Genomic DNA, 23,119 nt, shown 5'->3' on the forward strand with positions numbered 1-23,119 from the left:
AGACATCTCCTTTATCAACTATCCAGAAGAAACTACAACATCAAATTATTGTGGACACCTTCACATATAGGAGTAAGGGGAAATGAACATGTGGACTTTCTGGCACGTTCAATTGTTGACAGTGACAGCGGCAGCCCTGTTGATGAGAATGTTGCCGTACCATACACTGATCTATTAGTTGCTATTAAATCAAAAATCCTATCTGATTGGCGTGATCTTTGGCGACAAACCTTGTTAAGAAAAGGATCTTGGTATGCTCAGATAAATCAAGATATTGGAAAAAGTCCTTGGTTTACTAAATCGCATCAACATAGAAGCAGAAAATATTATACAATACTATGCCGCTTGAGATTTGGACATTGCAGATTTAATGCACATTTGAATCGTATGCGTATCATCTCATCGCCCGTTTGCCCACATTGCACCAACAACTCCACACAGTCTTTAGATCACATATTTTTTGAATGCTCCGCTTTTAATCTGGAACGCCTCTTATTTATAGCCAACTTGTTATCAACTTCTGGACCAAAAAATGTCCCGCGCAATACACAAGATTTATTGACTAATTTGGATAACTATACTAGTATATTTGAATTTATTTGCAATACTATCAATGATATTTGAAACAGGATCAGGACCTTCATTCATCGGATGTGAAATTTTATTTTGATATTTCAGGCTTCGGCCTATTACAGACTTGGTTTCGACCTCGCCTATCACTTATAGACAAAGAAGAGTAGACGAAAATATGAAATTTCAGACTTGGTTTCGGCCTTACTCTACCAGTCATCGAATCAGAAGAACAATAAAGTTACTTCAGACTTGGCTCCGGCCTTTTGATATATCAGAACGAAACTTACAAATTCAGACTAGGCTGTATGGATTATAGTCCTTTGCCTTTCCCTATTGGGGATAAATTTTAAAACAACAACCAAGTAATGTAATATGCTCTGTGGTTACAGCTGTTCAAGTGTTCACTTGACGCTATTGTTTATTTATCTGCTTCTTTTGTTTGACGGTTGACCGTGTAACGACATAACAAAATTGTGTCTTTATCTCCGAAATACACGTGTTTCAGTAATTCAAAAACTTATTTTAAATATTAATGTATCAATAACCTGAACTAACTAAAATGGCATTATATATAAAGGTAAAATATTTTTATTTTAATATGTTAATTGTGCTTTAACAGTTTCTAATTTAGCCGTATGTTTTAGCCACCGCCGGTGTTTGATGATTTGGAAGAGAAAGTAAAGGAGTATATATTAAATCCAGAGCGTTTGCCCATTCACAAATGGGAAAAATCTGTATCACATTGGCATAGAACACCAGATATTGACAGTTTGTTTAAGAAAAATGAACCTGAGTTAGAACTTGACACGACACTCGAAGTAAGTGTATTTAGGATAAGAAAGTATTCAAGAAGCTTTTGTGTATGTTTTCTTTTTTTAATGCCTCCGACAAAATTTTTCGAAAAGGAGATAATTACTATGAGTACATTTTTGTCACACTTCTCTCGCCAGTTCTCGCTCATATTCTGCTCGCACTTTCATTCCGCATACTTGTTCTTTCTAGCATTCATCCTCATCTAATTCTACGTTAGCTACATACTGCTTATAAGGTCTTCAGGTGTAGGGAAAATAAAGCATACGGACAGTTTTTTTTTTTTTTGTAAAAGTAAGGACAAATAAAATCAATGCTTGTTTGTTAAATATTTTTCTATCCTAATCTAAACTATTATAATATATCTATGAACTATTATTCATAATTATTTTTATCTATTTAAATAATATTTACAAAAAAAAAAAAAAAACGATAAATTACTTTTGCATTTAACTTCAACATGGAATAACTTTGAAAGGAGTGAGTTTAATTAACAATGTTAAAATTTTTTCCTTTGAAAATAAGTAATTTGAACCATAAAAATATTGATATTTCTGGTAGTTACAAAAATCCAAAATTGAACGCAAAATTAAAAAATTATTCAATGTTTAAGGCATGATTACGAGAAAACGGCTTGTTTTACATTAATTTATTTAAAAAGCTTTTTTGTAGGAAATTTAATTTCCTTAAGAAATTATTGACGAGTTTTGAGTAAAAAAATGCAATTACTGTTAAAAAACCAAAAGTCGTAATGATACTCCTTAATATTATTATTAAGGGCTCAAACTTTCATGATAATTTTTTTTTATAATATGAATGATATTTTCACAGTATCATTAAAAAAATAGTCTTTTTTTTTCTTTGGCCCAGTCTAATTTACATAATTGTCATTGGAACATACATACTAGTCGCATAGAGGGAACAATGTTTCTTAACTAATATTATACTTTTCATATCATTGTTGCCTCGGCGTAAAACAGCCTTTATGTTTTTACAATATTTTAACAAGATTGTATTTGTATTCTAATTTACATTGACAACTTATATTAACTTAGAATAAGTAACTATATCCTATAACATTTTTTTAATTCCTTTTTCTAATACAGACAATTTGTTATGTATATATTATTATCACTGTAAGCGATCTTATTAAATTTTATGGCAATTTGACTCTCTATTTTGAGCCTCAGATAATCATGGGCAGTCTAGGAGGATGTTATAGATAGATTCAGGACGAGCAGGGTTGTCTCAGACGCACAATTGACTCTCCTTGTACTTGAATCAATACAAATAATCGAAGAATCCACCATGCCCGCTAACATCTGGGTGACAAATCTATCCACCTTTATATTATCAATGACCTGTCCACCTTTATATTACCAATACCATGATGCATGCCCCAATCGCATCAGGGAAGAACACCCTGGTGAAATGAAATGAAATGATAACATTTATTTCGTCATAACGTGATATTCACACTTAACGAACGTCAAAATAATATCATTTACAAAAATAATAATACTAATAAATTAAAAAAAAAAACTCGAAAATGATAAAAGAAAGTTAAGGTAGCAAAAAACTCAAACAATAAAATAAAAACTTTTATATCTTAACATTGGGGACATTACAAACTTAGGTAATTAATATACTCGTACCCAGTGTTATGTGCAACCATTACTTAGTCAAAACAATAAAAATATTATGTTACTTTAAATTTCTAATGTCTCGGTCGACATTATCTTCCTATTATGTCCTCGACTTGATTAAATATTACAATAAATAAGATAAACTAACGTCCCTAGTTTAAGCCGAGAAAAAAAAAAGCCAGAGGAAAAAACTCTCGGTACTCTTTTAAAAATTTAAAGTCATATACAAGACAAAAAGTAACAGTATGACCATGAAATGATCAGAACAAACACGAGACAGCCAATAGTGTGTGTCGAAACCAACACGTGTCACCTGCTTACAATATTTTAACTATATCTATTTACAGATTGAGATAAAAGACATAGCCTGGTTGAGCTTTATTCAATCCCATGCCTTTTTATCATTAAGATATTCATTGATGTTATAATTGGCTTTACTACAAAAAGTTCGCCGAACAGTACAAAAGGTGTCGCCGGCGGTTCCACCCGTCGGTACCGCTGGTTCCATTCGTCAAGCAATCGCATCTGGATGCTCCGCTTGAAAAAGTAATGAAACCGGACCCCTGTCGTAGTCGAATCTGCGTTTCAGTTTAAGCGCAGCTACTTTGGGCAGATAACACGTTCATTACGCTCCCCAGGACCGCATAGGATTTGATCCAAAAAAAAGTTACAAGTTTGTTCCGCCAAACCTTCCGCAGGTGGCCCCTCGGCCTCGACAGTCCGGGGGTGGAGGACAACTTTCGATGATCACCGGATGGATTAACCTTGCCACTTTGCATATCACTTTGTGTATGTTTTAAATGTCATTATTAACATATACAATTAAATTATATTCAATTATAGGTTGTTCGAGATCCCATTACTGGAGAGATAGTAGGTTTAGAAGAAGTGAGCATATCAGTTGATAATGAGGCAGAGAATCTATCTATGTCCAGAGCACCGTTACCTCCTAGTTTGGCAACTAGAGGAAGTACAACACAAAATCCATTTCTTCCCGCAGGCTTTGAAGATGAACTTCAGAAAATGCTTGATGAAGCTGCAAAATGTACAGAGATTTCAATTGATCTAGAAGAAGATGAGCCTGGAAAATTTTTGGGAGAAGGTAAAAGTTTATAACGCTACTACTTATTTTAAAATGCATTTCATAATTTTTTGTAATGATTATATCTAATACTATTAAATGAGCAATTCTTGTATATATATATATATATATATATATATATATATATATATATAATAATCTGAATCTCAGAAACAGCTCCAACAACTTTCATGAAATTTAGTATGCAGGGGATTTCGAGGGCGATAAATCGATATAGCTAGAATTTATTTATCCCTGTTTTTAGGCAATGAAAAAATGGCAACAATATCGTTAGAATACATTCGTATTTGTCAATCAAGTTGTAATAGCTCAGGTGACAAAATGGCTAGTCGGGATTGACTGAGAAGACCACGGTTCAAATCCATGTTGTCAGATTGAGGCTAAGATCTAGATTAGGTAAAACCGAATTAGAAAAACCGAATTATGGGGTTTTCGGGTGTGGAGGGTGGAGGGTGTAGGGGAATCTATACAAGGTAACACTGTCACACCTCAAAACCCCATGGTTGTGGAGATATCCATGGTTAAAGTTTTGAGGTTAGAAGAAGAATTTAAAGCTATTATAATACCTTTGAGCTCGTACTGTTTGCATTGTGTGACAAATCGACACTTTTAAACAAAATAACGCGTCAGACATAATATTCTAATAAAATTAGTAACATTGCGTGCTAGAATATAGGTTTAGAAATTCGAAAAATACCCAAAACCGAATCGGAGCACCCCACTGTCCACGTGGTCTTGGTCTGTCCTACCCCTAGAGTGTTTTTTTTTTGTGCCGCGGAGGCGCGGAGGGAGGGCAGCCCTCGCCCGCCGTGCGAAAGCGCGCGAACGAATGCGTAGAGGAGCGGCTGCGGAACGGACCATGAGTGAGCGTGCTTTCGCACGCAAGGGCGGAAGGGCTGCACTTCCCGCAGCGCCGGAGCCAAGCGTTCCTCTAACTTTCGATATTCTTCTTCTAACCTCAAAACTTTAACCATGGATATCTCCATAACCATGGGGTTCCGAGGTGTGACAGTGGTACCAGGGGTAGCGTTCCCCACCCTCTCCCCCCCCCAACCCCCCACGGTCCCGAATTTCGGTTTTACCTAATCTAAAGCTTTACCTCAGGTTGATTATGGTTTTCCTTTTTTTTTCTAATTGCAGTTATTTAAATAAAAATCATGATTTTTATTTAAATAACCAGTTCATATTTTTTATTATTATGTCAGTAAAATCGGAAAATATTATTCATTTTTTATCAATATGTAAATTATTATTTAAATATGGTTTCCAAAAACACGATTTACTAAAAATACCGAGATAAGCTCGGTCACCCAGGTACTTATGATCATAAATGATTATATGTCTGCCATTTAACTTACAGAATTATTAACAACTTTACCTGGTTCGGATAAAAGAATAGTATTTGCTGAGGATGGTATGACATTGCTGGAACAAGAAAATAAAGATGGCTCCCAGAAAGAGAAAAAAGAAGAAATAGAGTTAGAAATCAATATTAACTTGGAAGAAGTTGTTGAAAATACTTCTCATTTAATAGGTAAAACAATAATAACAGCTATCTATTTAAAAAAGTCAGTCGGAGATGCAGGTTCGATCCCCGCTGGAACGGTCGATTTTTGATATGATATTAAAAATTATGTGGTGTCATGGGACACCAGGTAGGAACGAAGTTCCTTCGAATAGTATAGAAGCAACACAATTTTAAAAAAAAAATTGAATTTTATATATATTTTCTAGTTCTTGCTTTTCTTTTAATTTTGTTGATTGTTTTTTAGTTAATGACATAAAAGTATTAGGAAATTTAGTATTTTAGAAAATAAAAAATACCGTAAAATAAAATAAATCAAACAAAATAATAATAATAACCATAATTCAAAGTATTAAGTGAAATAAAAAAACATGTGTCTTTATTTATTTTTGTCGACAGAATAAAATTACATAAATAATTTTAAAAAAAAGTAATATTTTAGTTTTACAAACGTCATATTATACAATCGTGTGACTGATATTACGTCACTTCCGTAATATATTTTTGGTACGGTATCAATTTTTTTTCAGTTCGGTCGCCCAGTCAAATGTCAAGCCTGCCGTAAGGAACTTCGTTCCAAAAATTATTTAATAATACTTTTATATTGCTTGTTGAAATCATTTTTTTTTTTATATACAGGGTTACAGGAAAAGTCGACCTAGATCCATTAAGGGCGTGTAGTACACACCATTTCTGAATGATTTCACTATGGAACCCCCCATCCTAAACTTAAACGTTTTCGAGATATTCGAGTTTTAATTTTTTTTATGAAAATGCCCAATTTTTCGGCTATTGAATTGAATATTTTTAATTTTTTTGACTCTTATGATTATTTTTTTGGTTTTTTACATGAAGAATGAGATGCTTAATGACCTCAATGACTAAAATTGCACGTAAGTTAACTGAATAGGTCGTTGTGGACGATCGAAACTTAAGAAAATAAGTACAAATTATAAAAAAATATTTTTCTTTTCTGGATATCTCAAAAAATTATTATGGTACTTGCTCTGCAGATGTGCTTAAAAACATCTACATTTTATCAGCTATCCAACGAGGTATAACACTCTAGGGTATTTATTAACCTCAAAGGTGAAACTTAGTTTCTAAGGCTACATGGCAAATAAATACATAAAATAAATAGCGCTTATTTAATCTAATTAATTTGACTTAAGTTCAGCATCATCATCATTACAGATCGTCGGTGATTGTAGTAAGCTAAATGAAACAATAAATCAGTTCAAAATAACATTTATTCACCTAATGTTTTTTAAGTTCATGTTCTACGTGTCCACCTCTATTTCGCACACATTTTCTCATTCTTTCACGTAGTCAACTTTTCACTACACCAGTGGTTAATGTTCTTCTTATGTCGTTAGTAGCATTAATTATCCTCTCTTTGAGAACTTCCACGGACGATATGGGGTTGGGTTCACTGTAAACGAGGCTCTTCATGTGCCCCCATACATAAAAATCCATAGGGGTCAGGTCGGGACATCTGGCTGGCCAGGGTAAAGGCCCACCTCGTCCAATCCATTTGTTAGGATAGTTAGTGTCCAACCATTCCCTAACGCTTCTTCTGAAATGAGCAGGGCAGCCATCACGTTGAAACCACATGTCCCGCAGTAATTGTAATGGGAGATCATCTAGTAGGTCACCTAAGTCACCTCTTAAGAAATTTTCATAAGTTTCACCATTCAGATCTTGTTTTTGCAGATTATTTTTCTCACTCTCACCTGCATAAATCTTAAGTTGTCTCGCTCACACGCACCGGATTAACTTGAAGGACAATAGCCGAGGGACCCGTTAGACCTACTACCTAAACCTTTTAAACTATGTTTTTTTCTATGAGTTTAAATACAACCCTAGGTTGTTATACCTCGTTGGATAGCTGATAAAATGTAGATGTTTTTAAGCGCATCTGCAGAGCAAGTACCATAATAATTTTTTGAGATATCCAGAAAAAAAAAATATTTTTTTATAATTTGTACTTATTTTCTTAAGTTTCGATCGTCCACAACGACCTATTCAGTTAACTTACGTGCAATTTTAGTCATTGAGGTCATTAAGCATCTCATTCTTCATGTAAAAAACCAAAAAAATAATCATAAGAGTCAAAAAAATTAAAAATATTCAATTCAATAGCCGAAAAATTGGGCATTTTCATAAAAAAAATTAAAACTCGAATATCTCGAAAACGTTTAAGTTTAGGATGGGGGGTTCCATAGTGAAATCATTCAGAAATGGTGTGTACTACACGCCCTTAACGGATCTAGGTCGACTTTTCCTGTAACCCTGTATAAAAAATGTTTGAAAATGTTGAAATATGGGTGTGCAGGATGAAATTAATAATTTTAATAATATCTTATAACATACAATACATGGTCGGTCCTTTGTTTCCACGGTAAGTGACTTAACGGTAACGCTGACTGTTATAGCAATTTTTTTTTTTATAAATATACAATGAAATAATTATACATACAAATAAATTAATACAAAGATCACACCCAGACTTAGGCGGGAATCGAACCCACAACACGCGGAGCAGAAAGCAGGTCCACTACATACTGTGCCAAAAAACAAAAAAATATTAAAATTGTAATGTATATTATGTGTTAGACATATCTTTTATAATACTGGACATATCATAGTGTTAAAAATTAAAATATATATTCAGGTCTGTGGCAAGATGATGAAAAGCAAGAGCAAAAACAAAAACCTCTCAAAAAAATAGAACTACAAATAGAAAAAGAAACTGCTGATGATAATTTTCTGGAAAGTACTGTTATAAAGCCTCCTGTAGAACTTCCCGAAATACCAGTACTCAATATAACTAGCTCTGCGCCCAAAATGGGAGTAACTTCCACTGAATGGGCAGAAATGATAGATGTGTCTCTACCTGTACCTGAATTCAAGGAGAAAATAAAGGATATGGCGCATTCCTATCCATTTGAATTGGATACATTCCAAAAACAGGTGACAATATAATTTTTGACTGTCCATCATTAATTGATTTATTTTTATATAGGTTTTATTATTATTGAATGCTAACCAAAAAAAAAAAAATAGCATTGAGTACTTCAGTCTATAACATACTAACAACTATAAAGGGCAATTGCTGGGCAATGTTCTCTCCTGTTATTTTATTTTTTGTTAGTTAATCTGCTGCAGTTCTCCATTGCACATTCACAAGTAAAAATGTCACAAAATCTCTTGCTGCCCAAAAATGTTTAATATTATGGGAATTTGTCATAAACTATTTCATCAAATCTTTATTATAGTATGACTGTACGCAAAAATTTTGTTCTATAGGCGATACTTAAATTAGAAGAGGGTCATCATGTTTTTGTGGCTGCTCATACGTCTGCCGGTAAAACTGTAGTAGCCGAATATGCTATTGCAATGTCGAGAAGAAACTGTACGAGGTATGTTTTTTTGTCATCGCGCCTAAGTAATCCTAAGCCACGAGCTTTCTATTACTAGTTTATTCCTACTAATAGTTTAGGGTCTCTGTTATATAAAATATATTGGAATCCTTCCAATGAATTTTATATAACAAAAGTTTTAGAAATAAAAATTTCTTATTTTTATGTTGTACATGAAGCAAGTTAAAAAACTAAACAACACCATTAGTTTTACATAATTTTATATATCTTTTAAATTTTTTAGGGCTATTTACACATCTCCTATCAAGGCTCTATCAAATCAAAAGTATAATGACTTTAACAAAACATTTGGTGAGGTCGGTCTACTGACAGGTGATCTACAAATAAATGCTACGGCGTCCTGCCTGGTCATGACTACTGAAATCTTACGTTCTATGTTGTATTGTGGATCTGAAGTTACAAGAGATCTCGAATTTGTTATATTTGATGAAGTTCATTATATAAATAATGCAGAGGTAATGTTTTCACACATCTTTCAATTTAGTAAAAATTTAATGGTCTGTTTCACCGGCGGTTGATATAGATTATCATCCACATAAGCCACTGATAGGCTTTAACCGCTGTTTGGTTGCGGCAGTAAAGAATATAGCCACTCCCTCTCTTCCCGTGCGTATCGTAAGAGGCGACTAAGGGATAACACAGTTCCACTACCACCTTGGAACTTAAAAAGCCGACCGATGGCGGGATGACCACTGCTGACTTTGAAATATACAGGCCAAAGACAGTGTCTTCGGTGCGACAAAGCCAGCCCTGCGGTCACCAACCCGCCTGCCCAGCGTGGTGACTATGGGCAAAACACATGAGTTCACGCCGTTTTTGGCGTGAACTTGTGGAGGCCTATGTCCAGCAGTGGACTGCAATAGGCAGAAATGATGAGGCCTTAACCGCGATAGGTAATATGGGCCATTAGGGCCCTGTTCATATCAATTAATAATATACACATTTAAGATTGACAATTGCATATAGAAATATGTCATCATCATCATCATTATCATCATCATGATCATGATCATGATCATCATCATCATCATCATCATAATCATCATCATCCCAGAAATAAGTCATAAATATAGTGAAATTGAATGATGAAAAAAATATATATCATAAACCATTGATATAACAACATCCGGCGAAACTGGCCCCTAGCCTATACATTTAACATCTTAATTAAATGTAACATAAATTCATGTGACAATATTTCCACTAAACATATTAATTATTCTATACATATCATTATAGCGCGGTTATGTTTGGGAAGAGGTACTTATATTGCTGCCAGCTCACGTTAGTATAGTCATGTTGAGCGCGACGGTACCCAACACGCTGCAGTTCGCGGACTGGGTGGGTCGAACCAAGAAGCGAAAAGTGTTTGTGGTGTCCACACCGAAGCGGCCTGTACCGCTATGTCACTATTTATATACAGGTAAAATTAAAAATGTATTAAAATGAAAAATGTTTTTATAATGTTGTTACTCAATTTCTGAATTACGTTCAAAAATAAGAAACTAGCTGTATCCGCTACTGCGTCCGCTTGGAATTTAACAAAAAAGTTATTGTTCAGTTTGCAGTGTTATAAAATAAATAAAATTCTAAAATAAAAGTTACTCCTTATTACACCAGCTATCTGCTAGTGAAAGTCCTGTCAAAATCGGTTCAGCCGTTTCAGAGATTAGCCGGAACGATCAGACAGACAGACAGACAAAAGTTGTAAAAGTGCTATTTTGGTATATATACCGTGTATACATCAATATTCATTTAGTAAAAAGCGGTTATTTTATTATTACAAACAGACACTTTAATTTTATTAATTTTGTAATCTATTCCAACAAAGGCGAGAGTCTTGAACTGTAAAAGATTAATCATAAAAGGAATAGAAGATGAGAAGGAATCTCCTGAAGTAAATTATTGTCAGAACGATGACAGCGTTCATGATAATCACCAAAGAATTAGAATCGTTCGTTCAGAGAGGATGCGGTAACAGGATTACGTAAAATAGAGTAAAGTAGATTAAAGATATAAGTACTCCTGCGAAAGCGAATTTCGAGCCACTTGAGTTTTTAAACGACTTCCAAAAAAGGAGGAGGTTCTCAATCGACTATATTTTTTTTTGTGTATGTTACATCAGAACTTTTGACTGGGTGGAGCGATTTCGACAAATTTTCTTTTAATCGAAAGGTGGTGTGTGCCAATTGGTCCCATTTAAATTTATTTGAGATCTAACAACTACTTTTCGAATTATATCTAATAATGCGTTTTTACTTGACGCTTTTTTCGTCGACCTACGTTGTATTATACCACATAACTTTCTACTGGGTGTACCGATTTTGATAATTTAATTTTTTGTTGGAAAGGGGATATCCCTAGTTTGGTGCCATGATAAGGAAACCAGGATCTGATGATGGGATCCCAGAGAAATCGAGGGAAACTCTTGAAAATAACTATTTACTGGGTGTATTGATTTTGATAATTTTTACTTTAATCGAAAGCTGATGTTTATCATGTGGTCACATATAAATTTTATCGAGATCTGATAACTACTTTTTGATTAATCTTTGATAACGCGTATTTACTTGACATTATTTTCGTCACCTTACGTTGTATTATACCTCATAACTTTTTACTGGGTGCACCGATTTTGACGTTTCTTATATAAATTAAAAGCTACTATTCGTCACGTGGTCCCATTCAAATTTAATTGAGATTTAATTAGTAATTTGTGAGTTATATCTAATATTGCGTATTTACTTGACGGTTTTGTCGTCACCCTACGTTGTATTATACGTTATATCTTTTTACTGGGTGCACTGATTTTGATCTTTTTTGTATAAATCAAAAGCTAATACTTGTCATGTCGTCCGTTTTAAATATGATTGAGATATAATGAGCAATTTTTGAGTAATCTTTGATGACACGTATTTACATGACGATGTTAAGAAGACTGTGGTCATGTTCAATACTTTGCCACAACGCCATCTATCAAAATTTAATGAAATTACTTCGTTCACTATCGATCAAATTACAATATTCCACTAGAGTAGAGAGTAGCAGTTTATTCGTTATAAATATATTTGAGCTTTTAATTTTTGAGTTATCGCTAATACTGGGTATTTACTTGGCTATTTTACGTCGACCAACGTTATATTAACCTCATGACTATTTTTCTGGGTGGACCGATATCGATGATTCTTTTTTTAATCGATAGGTGGTGCTTGTCATGTGGTCCCATTTAAATATAATTGAGATTTGACTCGAACTTTTTGAGCTATATCTGATATGGCGTATTTACTTGACTGTTTTTGGAGTTTTCTCCTTAAGAATCGATTTTCATTTAAGGCCCCGGAATGAAAAAATTGAACAGTAAAATCTACTGAACGAATGACCTTGTTAGAGATGGCGTTCAGACGTTTTCTAATAACGCAATTAGGTTCCGATAGATGGCGTTATTGGATTCATTTATTTACAATTTGATATAGTAATAATATATTTCTTAGACTAGTAAGCCTTTTTGTGCCTATTTAGACAGTTGATCTGAAGGGGTAAACTCCAGTCGTGCATCGGAGCTGTGTGAAAACATGAACATTACATATTTTTAATAAAAAAGACATAAACCGTAATTCAATATAAATCCGCTTCAACTAAAAAACCCGCCGTAATAAGCGATGTCAGCGCTTCGCGCGAATCGACGACGGGCCTTTTATGAAATTTCTGCCTACAATCGCTAACAAAATGTTAGAAATAACAGTAGAACATTATATAATTCTACAATTTTATAATGTCGCGTTATATGGAATACGAACAAAGTATTACTATTTTTTCGTCGATCTACGTTGTATTACTCTTCGATGTAATTGAAGTCGGTTTTTTTTTCATTTGCGAGCAAACACAATTATTGTGAAATTCGGAAATCTTTGCGTAGTCCAAATATTATATACACCTGATACCCAACAAACATTTACGACGTTGAGTAGACGTTTTGGTGACAACTTAATGTTATTTAGTATAATCGTATAAACGACATTAGAACGTTTACTCGACGGCATTAGGGCCCATTTTATTCAACTTAAGGCGCTAAGAGTTTCGTGTAACAGTCATATAAATACCTATATAGTCGCATAGGAGTCATATACACGTTGGCGATTTGACTACATGTCATGTAATGATAGCTGTCGCGGCGTGTATTCGACTTCGTGTCGAGTAATAGCACACAATATGACGTTTATCTAACGTATTCGTTGTATTATTGTCATTTAAAGATGATACTTTTATATTGAACGAATGAAAAATTGTAACAGATTATAAACATAATACACACTAATTGAATTTGGAAGTTTTTTTGACAGCTGAGTTAAAATATTGTATTTTTTACTTTGTTGAGGTGATAAAACCATTTCATCAGTTACAAACCATTGTGCAATCAAATTTACTGATTAATGTGAGGTAACTTTGTAACAAATTTTTCATGCGCTTTTAAAATTTTAATGTTTTCATATATTTTTATTAATAATTTATTAAGTGACTGCGTTATATGACAACTATATAACTTCCCGACGTATATACTGCGTACATATTGTAAATGTGTACGCCATGACAGTTGATTTAGGGATCAATAATAAAATAATAAAACGCCTAGCTAACTTATTTCAAATAATTTATATTTTCAGAACAGAAGAATTTACGAGACATATAACTTAGTTAAGTCTGAATAATACTTTTTTTTTAGGTAAACCCCACAATTATGATCCATATTTATGCGGATGTTGATAAGTTTTTATCGAAGATGAACTTCATCGAAATGATATGCGCACATTTGAAATGGCCGTGGTCATTAACTCATTTTATATTTTGTTCTCGTTGTTATGGATGTGGTTTCCAGATAGCCCGTGGAAATAGACCGTTACATTTTGTTTTAACAGACAAAAATGTAAATAATTTATTACGTTATGGTTTATTTTGGTGCCCCGACTGCAAGTATTAACTGAGGTAGGGCACAGCAGGAATTTCCTGCTGAAAATATGGAGCAGCCCGTCTGGGGTAGTACCTCGACCTTACAGAAGATCACAGCAAAATAATACTGTTTTCAAGCAGTATTGTGTTCCTGTTGGTGAGTAAGGTGACCAGAGCTCCTGGGGGGATTGGGGATTGGGTCGGCAACGCGCTTGCGATGCTTCTGGTGTTGCAGGTGTCTATAAGCTACGGTAATCGCTTACCATCAGGTGAGCCGTACGCTTGTTTGCCGACCTAGTGACACAAAAAAAAAAAAAAAAAGTATTTTGCTATCTATAATCATTTTCCAGAAGACGAATGCGAATATTGTAATTAGTCAATAATGTGGTAGGTGGGTAGGTGTGATACCTAAACCTTCCACTTGTAAATTATATAATTATTTAGCAAGCAGAAAGATTACAAATTTGAATTTTATTATTTGTTATGTTGCGATTTTGTACCTATGTTCTTTTTGTGACATTTTATTTTTTGTAATTTTTGATGATGTTATTAGATAATTAAGATAATATAAAAGAAAAGTAATAAAGAGAATATAAAAAATATATATAAAAGAAGGTTTGTAACGATTAACGCACATTAACGGGTTTACACGTGATTAAAACTTTTACTAAAGTCTTATTATTAGTTTTCAAGAAATATTTATAAGTTGCCTTTTGTATAGTAATTTTGTATAATCTATTGTGAGATTATTAGCTACATAAGATGTTTCAATATGGCAAACCAAATGAAGGTATTAGTTTGTTAATTTACATTTATGGATCAAAAGGCGATTTCAGTTTTTCCAAATCTAGCAATATTTCAAAGCTTCGCTTAATTTTGATTTCAAATAAGTGTTACATTTTGACTAACTTGAAATATTAATAACGTTCTTGAGGATAAATAAAAAATTAAACAATTTTTACTACCTTTTTTATTACCTATTTCTTAAATGTATGAATAAGCGGAACATAATATATATTTGAGTTGTATGAAACACTAACCAATTTACACTTTATATCAGTAATATAATATTTGGCTTCAGTTTTCGAAATTTCATCCTCATATATCATAAATATATTAAGATATGAAGATTTCATAGGCGTTTCATAAACATCGTTCCTTAAGTTTAAAATTCGATTTCCATTTATTTGAATACATCCCTCGTTGCAGGTAGCAGAACGCAATTCAACAAGGTGGTTGTTGTTAGCCAAAAACCACTTATTTCCATTATCAGTCGAGAGGATAAAGGTTTCAAGTTGAATCACTGTCTTGAATTTATTTCCATATTTGTCAATTTTAATCGAAGGATAGTTCATAACTATCCTTCGTAGTATCGTTTCTTAAGTTTTCTACTTCAATATTATATCTCTCTATTAATCTATTAGCAATTTTCTGAAGTGGCCGATTTCCATTTCTGATCATTCTCTTTATTTAACTTAATTTATTTTCAAAAGGATAAGCATTGTCTTCATTTTCGGACGCTGAATAACTGTCTTCAACTTCAGAATATGAACAAGAGTCCTGAACTTCGGCAAATGAACTGCGGGGTATACTCGTAGTATTTTGGTTAAATTTGCATTTACCTGTGATACGGAACCCTTCTTATTTGCCTCAGTCACAGCTTGAGCTTGAGTTCTATTAGTTTGTATGAAAGTACGTGCTTGAAGCGAATGATAGTTGTTTTTAACTTTTCTTTTGAATGCACCACTTTTTTTAATACTTTTCCAATTTTTTCGATTCATGTTGTACGAAACAAGTAAATAAATTTTAATATGACTTTGATTTCAAAATGGTGGAAGTTGTTTACAAGGTTATTATAACGCTTTAATATGAGTATTAATTAAATAACGGTTGTATTATCATTTTTGTAATACTTTAGGATATATACAAGTTACACTAATACACTTATTCGTCTTATATATAATGGTTACAAGTACTACGTGTAAACAATTACTATTCGTTTAGCAGACGTTTAAAAGGTAATTATATGACAAAATTAATAGTATTATGACGTTTACACTACGAAAACGTTTACACGACGAAAAGTTGTATATGCAAGTTTTATAGACGTCTTCATAGACGCTATTATATGACGATTGTAAAGAAATGTCGAAATAACGTTTATACGACAATGTTATACGACAAAAAATCTATATGTCTATTTGGACACATAATGCACCATAACATGACTTAGAGTTAAAAAAAATACTGTAATATAACTTTAATAAGACTCAAAGTCATATAATTGTTTGATTATATGACAAAAATGTTTGTTGGGTAGCGATCGTTATTCATAGAAGGAAATATATCCGCTTACCCCAATGGAGCAGCGTGGTGGATTAAGCTCTGATCCTTCTCCTACATGGGGAAAGAGGCCTATGCCCAGTAGTGGGATATTACAGGCTGAAGCTTTTTTTTTTTTAGTCCAAATATAAATCTTATACATAAATTCTGAATGTGCTCAAGCTTATTAAGCTACACATCTGTAATGTCAAGATAGCAAGTATCTGCATATTCAAGAATTGGTAATAGAAGACTATTTGCAAGACTATTTGCAAAACTAACCTACTAACTCAATACAATGTAAATTTTAAACTAATGTTTAAAATTGCATAATTGCATGTACAATCATGTATGATGCTTTTAAAATGAATGACATGTGACTAAAGTCAGGGAGCAAGTGAGGTAGCTCAATAATGAACCAAATCAATAAAATTATAATCTTACCACTTGACAGGATCTGGCGGCAAATCTAAGAATGAACGATTTTTAGTTGTCGATCAAGAAGGAAATTTCCAATTACGAGGTTACAACGAAGCTGTAGCCGCTAAGAAATCTCGTGAAAATGAATATAAGAAAAGTTTTGGTCCCAAAGGTAAGTGTATGAGAATAAATAAGTGAGTATAACTTTTCACTGCCACACCTTTAACTTATTCCGTTTATTTATTTAGGTGGTAAGCAATACGGTAATCCGAAAGCAGAGCAAACGATGTGGGTGGCTTTGATAGATCACTTGAGACAGTCGGATAAGTTACCCGTTGTGGCCTTCACTTTGTCTCGTAATAGGTACGTATTGTATGGTATCTTAACTGAAGTATGTTCCTGAATCTTTATTTAGCAAATTTAATGAATACATTAAAAATAACTGATATATAATTTATTCTTTACTATTTAATTGACTAGCCCGTTGGCCCAGTTTGTACATTACTCTGTTTTCTTCTCCAGTGGTTGTGGGTTCGATTCTCCCCTGAATCTGTGTGTAATATATATTTAAGAGGTGTATCGTTACGCCTATGGGTTTTTTTAAAAGTTATCGCATTTTTTTATTCAAAACTCGTCAATATCAATCTCAAAAATTTTGAGCGATGTGTTCTTAGAGGAAATTAAATTTCCTAGAAAAAAGCTTTTTTAGTCAATTAATGTAAAACAAGCCGTTTCCTTGTAATCATGCCTTAAACATTGAATAATTTTTTCAATTTTGCGTTCGATTTTGGATTTTTGTAACTACCAGAAATATCAATATTTTTATGGTTCAAATTACTTATTTTCAAAGGAAATTTAGTACTTAAATTCTTAACATTGTTAATTAAACTCACTCCTTTCAAAGTTATTCGATGTTGAAGTTAAATGCAAAAGTAATTTATCGTTTTCTCGCGTTGAATGCGATAACTTTAAAAAAATCTAAAGTTGTAACGATACTCCCCTTAATGTTATTATTAAGGGCACAAACGTTCACAATAATCTTTTTTTATCACCACGAATGGTATTTTCACAGTATCGTTATAAAAAAAATAGTCGTTACTTGTATTTAATTATATTCTTGTTTATTTCAAAATATTTGTTACTTTTACACATGCTTATAAAATATTTTTAAAGGTGTGATCAAAATGCAGAAAATTTAATGTCAGTCGATTTGACTACTGCTAAAGAGAAAGGCTACATACGGTCATTCTTTTCGAGATGTCTGCAGCGGTTAAAGGTACCTGATAGAGGATTACCACAAGTAAGTCATTTTATGATTGTTGTATTAAAATTTTTAAAGAAAATATACTTTTTTTTTTGTACAAAGTATTTAACAATAAATTCCATTTGTTGTCATGTAAATAGTTGTAAATTATTATAAATAGTTCCTTATTTAATCTATGTCAGATGACTTATTGTTATCATCTCTTGAAATATTTAGCATGTTTATATTGTTTAGGTGATTCGTCTAGAGAGGGTGTTGGAGAATGGTATCGGTGTACATCACAGTGGAATTTTACCATTGCTAAAAGAAATAGTGGAAATGCTCTTCCAAACTGGTCACGTGAGTATATTAAAAAAAAATCTTGTTTATGACACTGATTTTTTAGTGCCATAAATTTAAACACATATATTAAAAAGCTGAGGTTGGATGAGGAGGTATATAGTGTTTAGCTAAGCATCTGTATCAATTGCAAATGAAACCTCTAAATTTACTTTACTTTCGTCTAAAAAAATAAGGTTGGACCTCTTGAATCTTCTGACTTGACTAACTGACTGGTGTTTTACAAAGACAAACATTTTTTGGTTAATTTTTTTTTGGTGGCCATTGGTCATTGTAGTAGCTACTTAGTACCTACCATCGTGCTCAGGTCATCGTGCAGTTCAAGGCAATAACTGTTTGTCATTCATTTTGTAAAACTTTACGATATTATATTTCTTTTATGATTACAATTATAAAATATATCATAAAGCCCACTTTATTAAAACTATATTAATATTATAAATCTGAAAAGCTGTATCTTGTTTGTTTAAACACGCTAATTTTAGTGACTAGAGGTTCGAATTGAATAATTCTGTTTGTGTTCGATAGTCTAATTACCGAGAGAGGCTATAGACTTTTTTCCTCAAATTAATACGTCAGAAACCGCGGGGCACAGCTAGTTAATATTATAATACCATAAGGTTGTCTGGAAGAGATCGTTGCTTTAACGATAAGGACACCTTTTGTACCTCTTTTTCTGCTGATATATGAAATCATTCTTGGTGTACAATAAAGAGTATAAATAAATAAATAATATAAATTTAGTTCGAACAAATACTATGTTTTGTAACAAATTTTCTCAGATTATTTTCTTGGGCTTTAGGACTTTCAGTTGTGCCAGAGGGCACTGTCGATTTCGCCAATGTCACATGGGAATTTTCTCAGATTTCAATATTTTTACATTACTACCTTTTAATCTAACCTATTCAAAATGGTTTGGTACAGTACTTCTAAACCTTTTAGTAATAAGGGACCATTTGACAAAATCTCTATTTATCAAGGACCACCAACTGTTTGAATGTAAAATCAGAAATTATTATTAATTAATGTAAAAATAAAAAATAGAAAGAAATAGAAAATAGATTGCTACAACAAATAACGGACCAAATGAGCCTAATGAGAGGCAGTTTGTCGCTTTGACTGACCTCTGGATACATCCAGGGACCGCCAGTGGTCCGCAGAGCACAGGTTAAGAGCCTGTTATACTGCAACAGTAACCCAGTGGTGAGAGTGAGCTGTCGGTCCGCAGGTGAAGATCCTGTTCGCGACGGAGACGTTCGCGATGGGCGTGAACATGCCGGCGCGCACCGTGGTGTTCGACGACATCTCCAAGTTCGACGGGCTGCAGTCGCGCAGCCTGGCGCCCGCCGAGTACATCCAGATGGCGGGCCGCGCGGGCCGCAGAGGTGGCGCCACTTGTTATAACATGTTTCAGCGATGACGCCGCCCTGTCTACCATATGTATTGTTTCTCTTTGGTGTACAATGAAGTGTATCGTAATGTTATGAATAAATAAATAAAAAATACGACGCGTCGGCGCAACGATCACAGCACTGGTTTGTGGCTGTTGCGCTGGCAGTTGCGGGTTCGATACCCGTACGTGACAAAACATTTGTAAAGGCCATACCGTCTGGGTTTTTGTGCGGTCCTTGTCGCCTTACCGTACCTCGGAGAGCACGTTAACCGGTCCCGGTTGTTATGTACACCTGATAGCGATCGTTACTCATAGTAGGAACATATCCGCCAACTGGCAGTGGAGCAGCGTAGTGGATTAAGGACGCTATCACATTTTTCTACAAATATCAGTGTTTTTCACGTACCATTTTAATTAATTAGGAGTCACCCTGAGAGGATATCTTGGTTTCAAATGAAAGATAATATATTCATCTCCGAGTGAGACCATAAAAATTCTATAGCCCCATACAAACTTTTCACACAAATACAGTTTAACCATCACAGAAATCGCAAAAAATTAAAAAAAGACGGGTCTGAATTGGAACCATTATAGCCTAAATACACTGCACTAAGAAAAATAAATACACTAAGAAATTGTTGCTTATTTAGTCCTCTATGCGTAGCGCTAGATATTTTATATAAAAATAAATAATATTTCCATTTATGAGAAAAATAAGAAACGCTCTCAAATTTCTTCATACATTTTTTACAAGTGAACCATCGTCGTTCGTCATTCCGCGCCGAAACGCGCTCATGGAAGCACGGCTGTATCGCTTCAGCGCAAGTAATAATTACGTAAAAAATGAGTTCCTTGTGTGTACTGTGCTTGGACGAAATTGATACTTCACAATCGATTGTCTTTGCTATGCATCTGGTTTATATATAATAATCAATAATAATAAGTAATCTTCGCAATTTGTCTTCTTTTCAACCGACTTCAAAAAAAGGAGGAGGTTACTCAATTCGACCGTATATATATATATATATATATATTAATGTATGTTCGGAGATAACTTTTTCGTTTATGAACCGATTTTGATAATTCTTTTTTTGTTAGAAAGGAGATATCCCTAGTTTGATACTATGATAAGGAAACTAGGATCTGATGATGGGATCCCAGAGAAATCGAGGGAAACTTTCAAAAATCGTACGGGTGACTAGTAAATTTAATCATGTTTTCATTAAGTACTATAAAGCACTACTATTTAATAAAGGTCTGGAGTCGATCTGATGATGGAGAAGAAAGATAGTCGAGGGAACTCTTCAACAATTTATAGCAATTACCTGCTTTTTGATCTTAATTCGTTTCTATTGATGAGAACTTTGCACCTGTATTAGTTATAAGTGCCATTACAGTCTTATGATGGAGACAAAAGATAGTCGAGGGAACTCTTTAACGATTTATAGCAATTACCTGCTGTTTGAACTTAATTCGTTTCTATCGATGAGAACTTTGCACCTATATGAGTTACAAGTGCCATTACAGTCTGATGAAGGAGACGAAAGATATTCGAGGAATTACCTGCTGTGTGGTCATCTGTGTCACAGGACCAGGTTTGATGATGGAGCCCATAAACACTCGAGGGAATTTCTCAACAATTTACAGCAGTTACCTTTTGCTGTTTGACGACCGCTTTGATATAATGGTGCATGTGCCGCGTCGGCGGCGTCTAAACACTGACGGTCGCGGGTTCAATTCCCGCTCGGAATATTATACAAATATTTATTTTCGGTCTAGTTGTTAATCCTTGTGGTTCTCCCAACCTAGCCTCAGAGAACACGCTAGGCTGTCAGTCCCGGTTGTTATTACGTACACCTGATAGTGAACTTTACTCATAGTATGTCAACGCGTTAGCGCAGCGGTCACAGCACTGGCTGTTGCGCTGGCGTTAGTGGGTTCAATCTCCGCGCAGGACAGACATTTGTATTGGCCATATAAGATGTTTGTCATGATCTGGGTGTTTGTGCTTGTGTATTGTGTATGTTTCCGGACCCCCGACACAAGAGAAAAAGCATCCTTGTTAGGTCTACCCATCACTAAAAATTGTAAAATAAAATAATTTTTAACAAAAAAAAAAACCGACTACTAACAGGAAACTAAAAAGTGAAAAATAAACTTACTTAGTACAAAGTAATTCGTAATTTGATTTAGTTAATCAGAAATGATTAAATAAATATTTTATAATATTGAAGAAGTTTCCTGTTTGAAGTCGGTTTTTTTTTTGTTAAAAATTATTTTATTTTAAATTTACATTCATCATCATCATCATCATTGTTCCGTTTGCAGAGTTATAAAATAAATAAATTTCTAAAATAGAAGCAGCCTATGTTACTCCTTATTGCATAAGATATACCCGTTTCAGAGATTAGCCGCAATATACCGACAGACAAAAATTGGAAAAATGTTATTTTGGTATATGGACCGTGTATACATCCGTATGCATTTAGTACAAAAAGAAGTATTTTAATATAACTAAAGGACACTCCAATTTTATTTATTTGTATAGATTGTTTCCGTAAAATATGTTATGTTTATATTATTATAATGTTAAAACTATAATAATATAACTTAAAATTGTATGTGATTTTAAATTATAAAAATAAGCGTATTATTATCTATTATATTTTATTGTATAGTACGACGAACGAGTAGTAGATACCCTGACGCCTTAAGACATCGTCATAAACAGAATATGGGAGAGGTTCCGTGAATAGTAGGTACTTAGTAACAGTTACCAAGTTCAACTTTAAACTTACAACTAAATTTACTAATCAATACCAGTAAAATTAAAAATTAATACTTTCAAGTACCAAGATTAGTTACGTCGGTACAAAATCGAGCAGATAGCGGTATCAATGTGTGCGTACGTGTAATGTTATTGTGTTGCGATTTAAATACCTAAACTTGAGCGAGTGAAAAATGTGATAGCGTCCTTAAGCTCCAATCCTTTTCCTACATGGAAAAAGAGGTCTATGCCCAATAGTGGAATGTTACAGGCTGAATGCAATGCAATGAGTTATACCAAAACTTCTACATACACAAAACCAGATTTAGCTATTAATTAAATATTCTTGTCACAAAGGTCTGGATGACACCGGTACAGTAATAATTCTGTGCAAGGAAACTGTGCCAGATCAAGTTACTCTAAAAGAAATGATGCTCGGAATTCCTCATAAGCTATCTTCGCAATTTAGGCTAACTTATGCCATGATCCTGAGCTTGTTGAGGTAATTTTTTATTATTTAATATTTTAAACACTGTTTGTATTTAGTTTTAATATACTAATTTTTAGATAT

General features: G+C 33.6%; 1 protein-coding gene across 1 annotated transcript in view; it reads left to right on the forward strand.

Moving 5' to 3' along the window:
- The first annotated feature begins 953 nt into the window (after window positions 1-953).
- Window positions 954-23,119, forward strand: part of LOC123662098 (helicase SKI2W) — a 28,508-nt gene continuing 6,342 nt past the window's right edge. The window contains exons 1-14 of the mRNA XM_045596985.1: window positions 954-1,150; window positions 1,218-1,391; window positions 3,873-4,131; window positions 5,492-5,665; window positions 8,331-8,629; window positions 8,966-9,078; window positions 9,323-9,554; window positions 10,339-10,522; window positions 16,820-16,957; window positions 17,034-17,148; window positions 17,959-18,085; window positions 18,284-18,388; window positions 19,617-19,773; window positions 22,906-23,050. Of these exons, the coding sequence (XP_045452941.1) occupies window positions 1,133-1,150; window positions 1,218-1,391; window positions 3,873-4,131; window positions 5,492-5,665; window positions 8,331-8,629; window positions 8,966-9,078; window positions 9,323-9,554; window positions 10,339-10,522; window positions 16,820-16,957; window positions 17,034-17,148; window positions 17,959-18,085; window positions 18,284-18,388; window positions 19,617-19,773; window positions 22,906-23,050 (2,240 nt within the window). The 5' untranslated portion in view covers window positions 954-1,132. The remainder of the gene's footprint in view (window positions 1,151-1,217; window positions 1,392-3,872; window positions 4,132-5,491; window positions 5,666-8,330; window positions 8,630-8,965; window positions 9,079-9,322; window positions 9,555-10,338; window positions 10,523-16,819; window positions 16,958-17,033; window positions 17,149-17,958; window positions 18,086-18,283; window positions 18,389-19,616; window positions 19,774-22,905; window positions 23,051-23,119) is intronic.

The sequence above is a fragment of the Melitaea cinxia genome, chromosome 18 (assembly GCF_905220565.1).
Source record: "Melitaea cinxia chromosome 18, ilMelCinx1.1, whole genome shotgun sequence".
NCBI lineage: Eukaryota > Metazoa > Arthropoda > Insecta > Lepidoptera > Nymphalidae > Melitaea > Melitaea cinxia.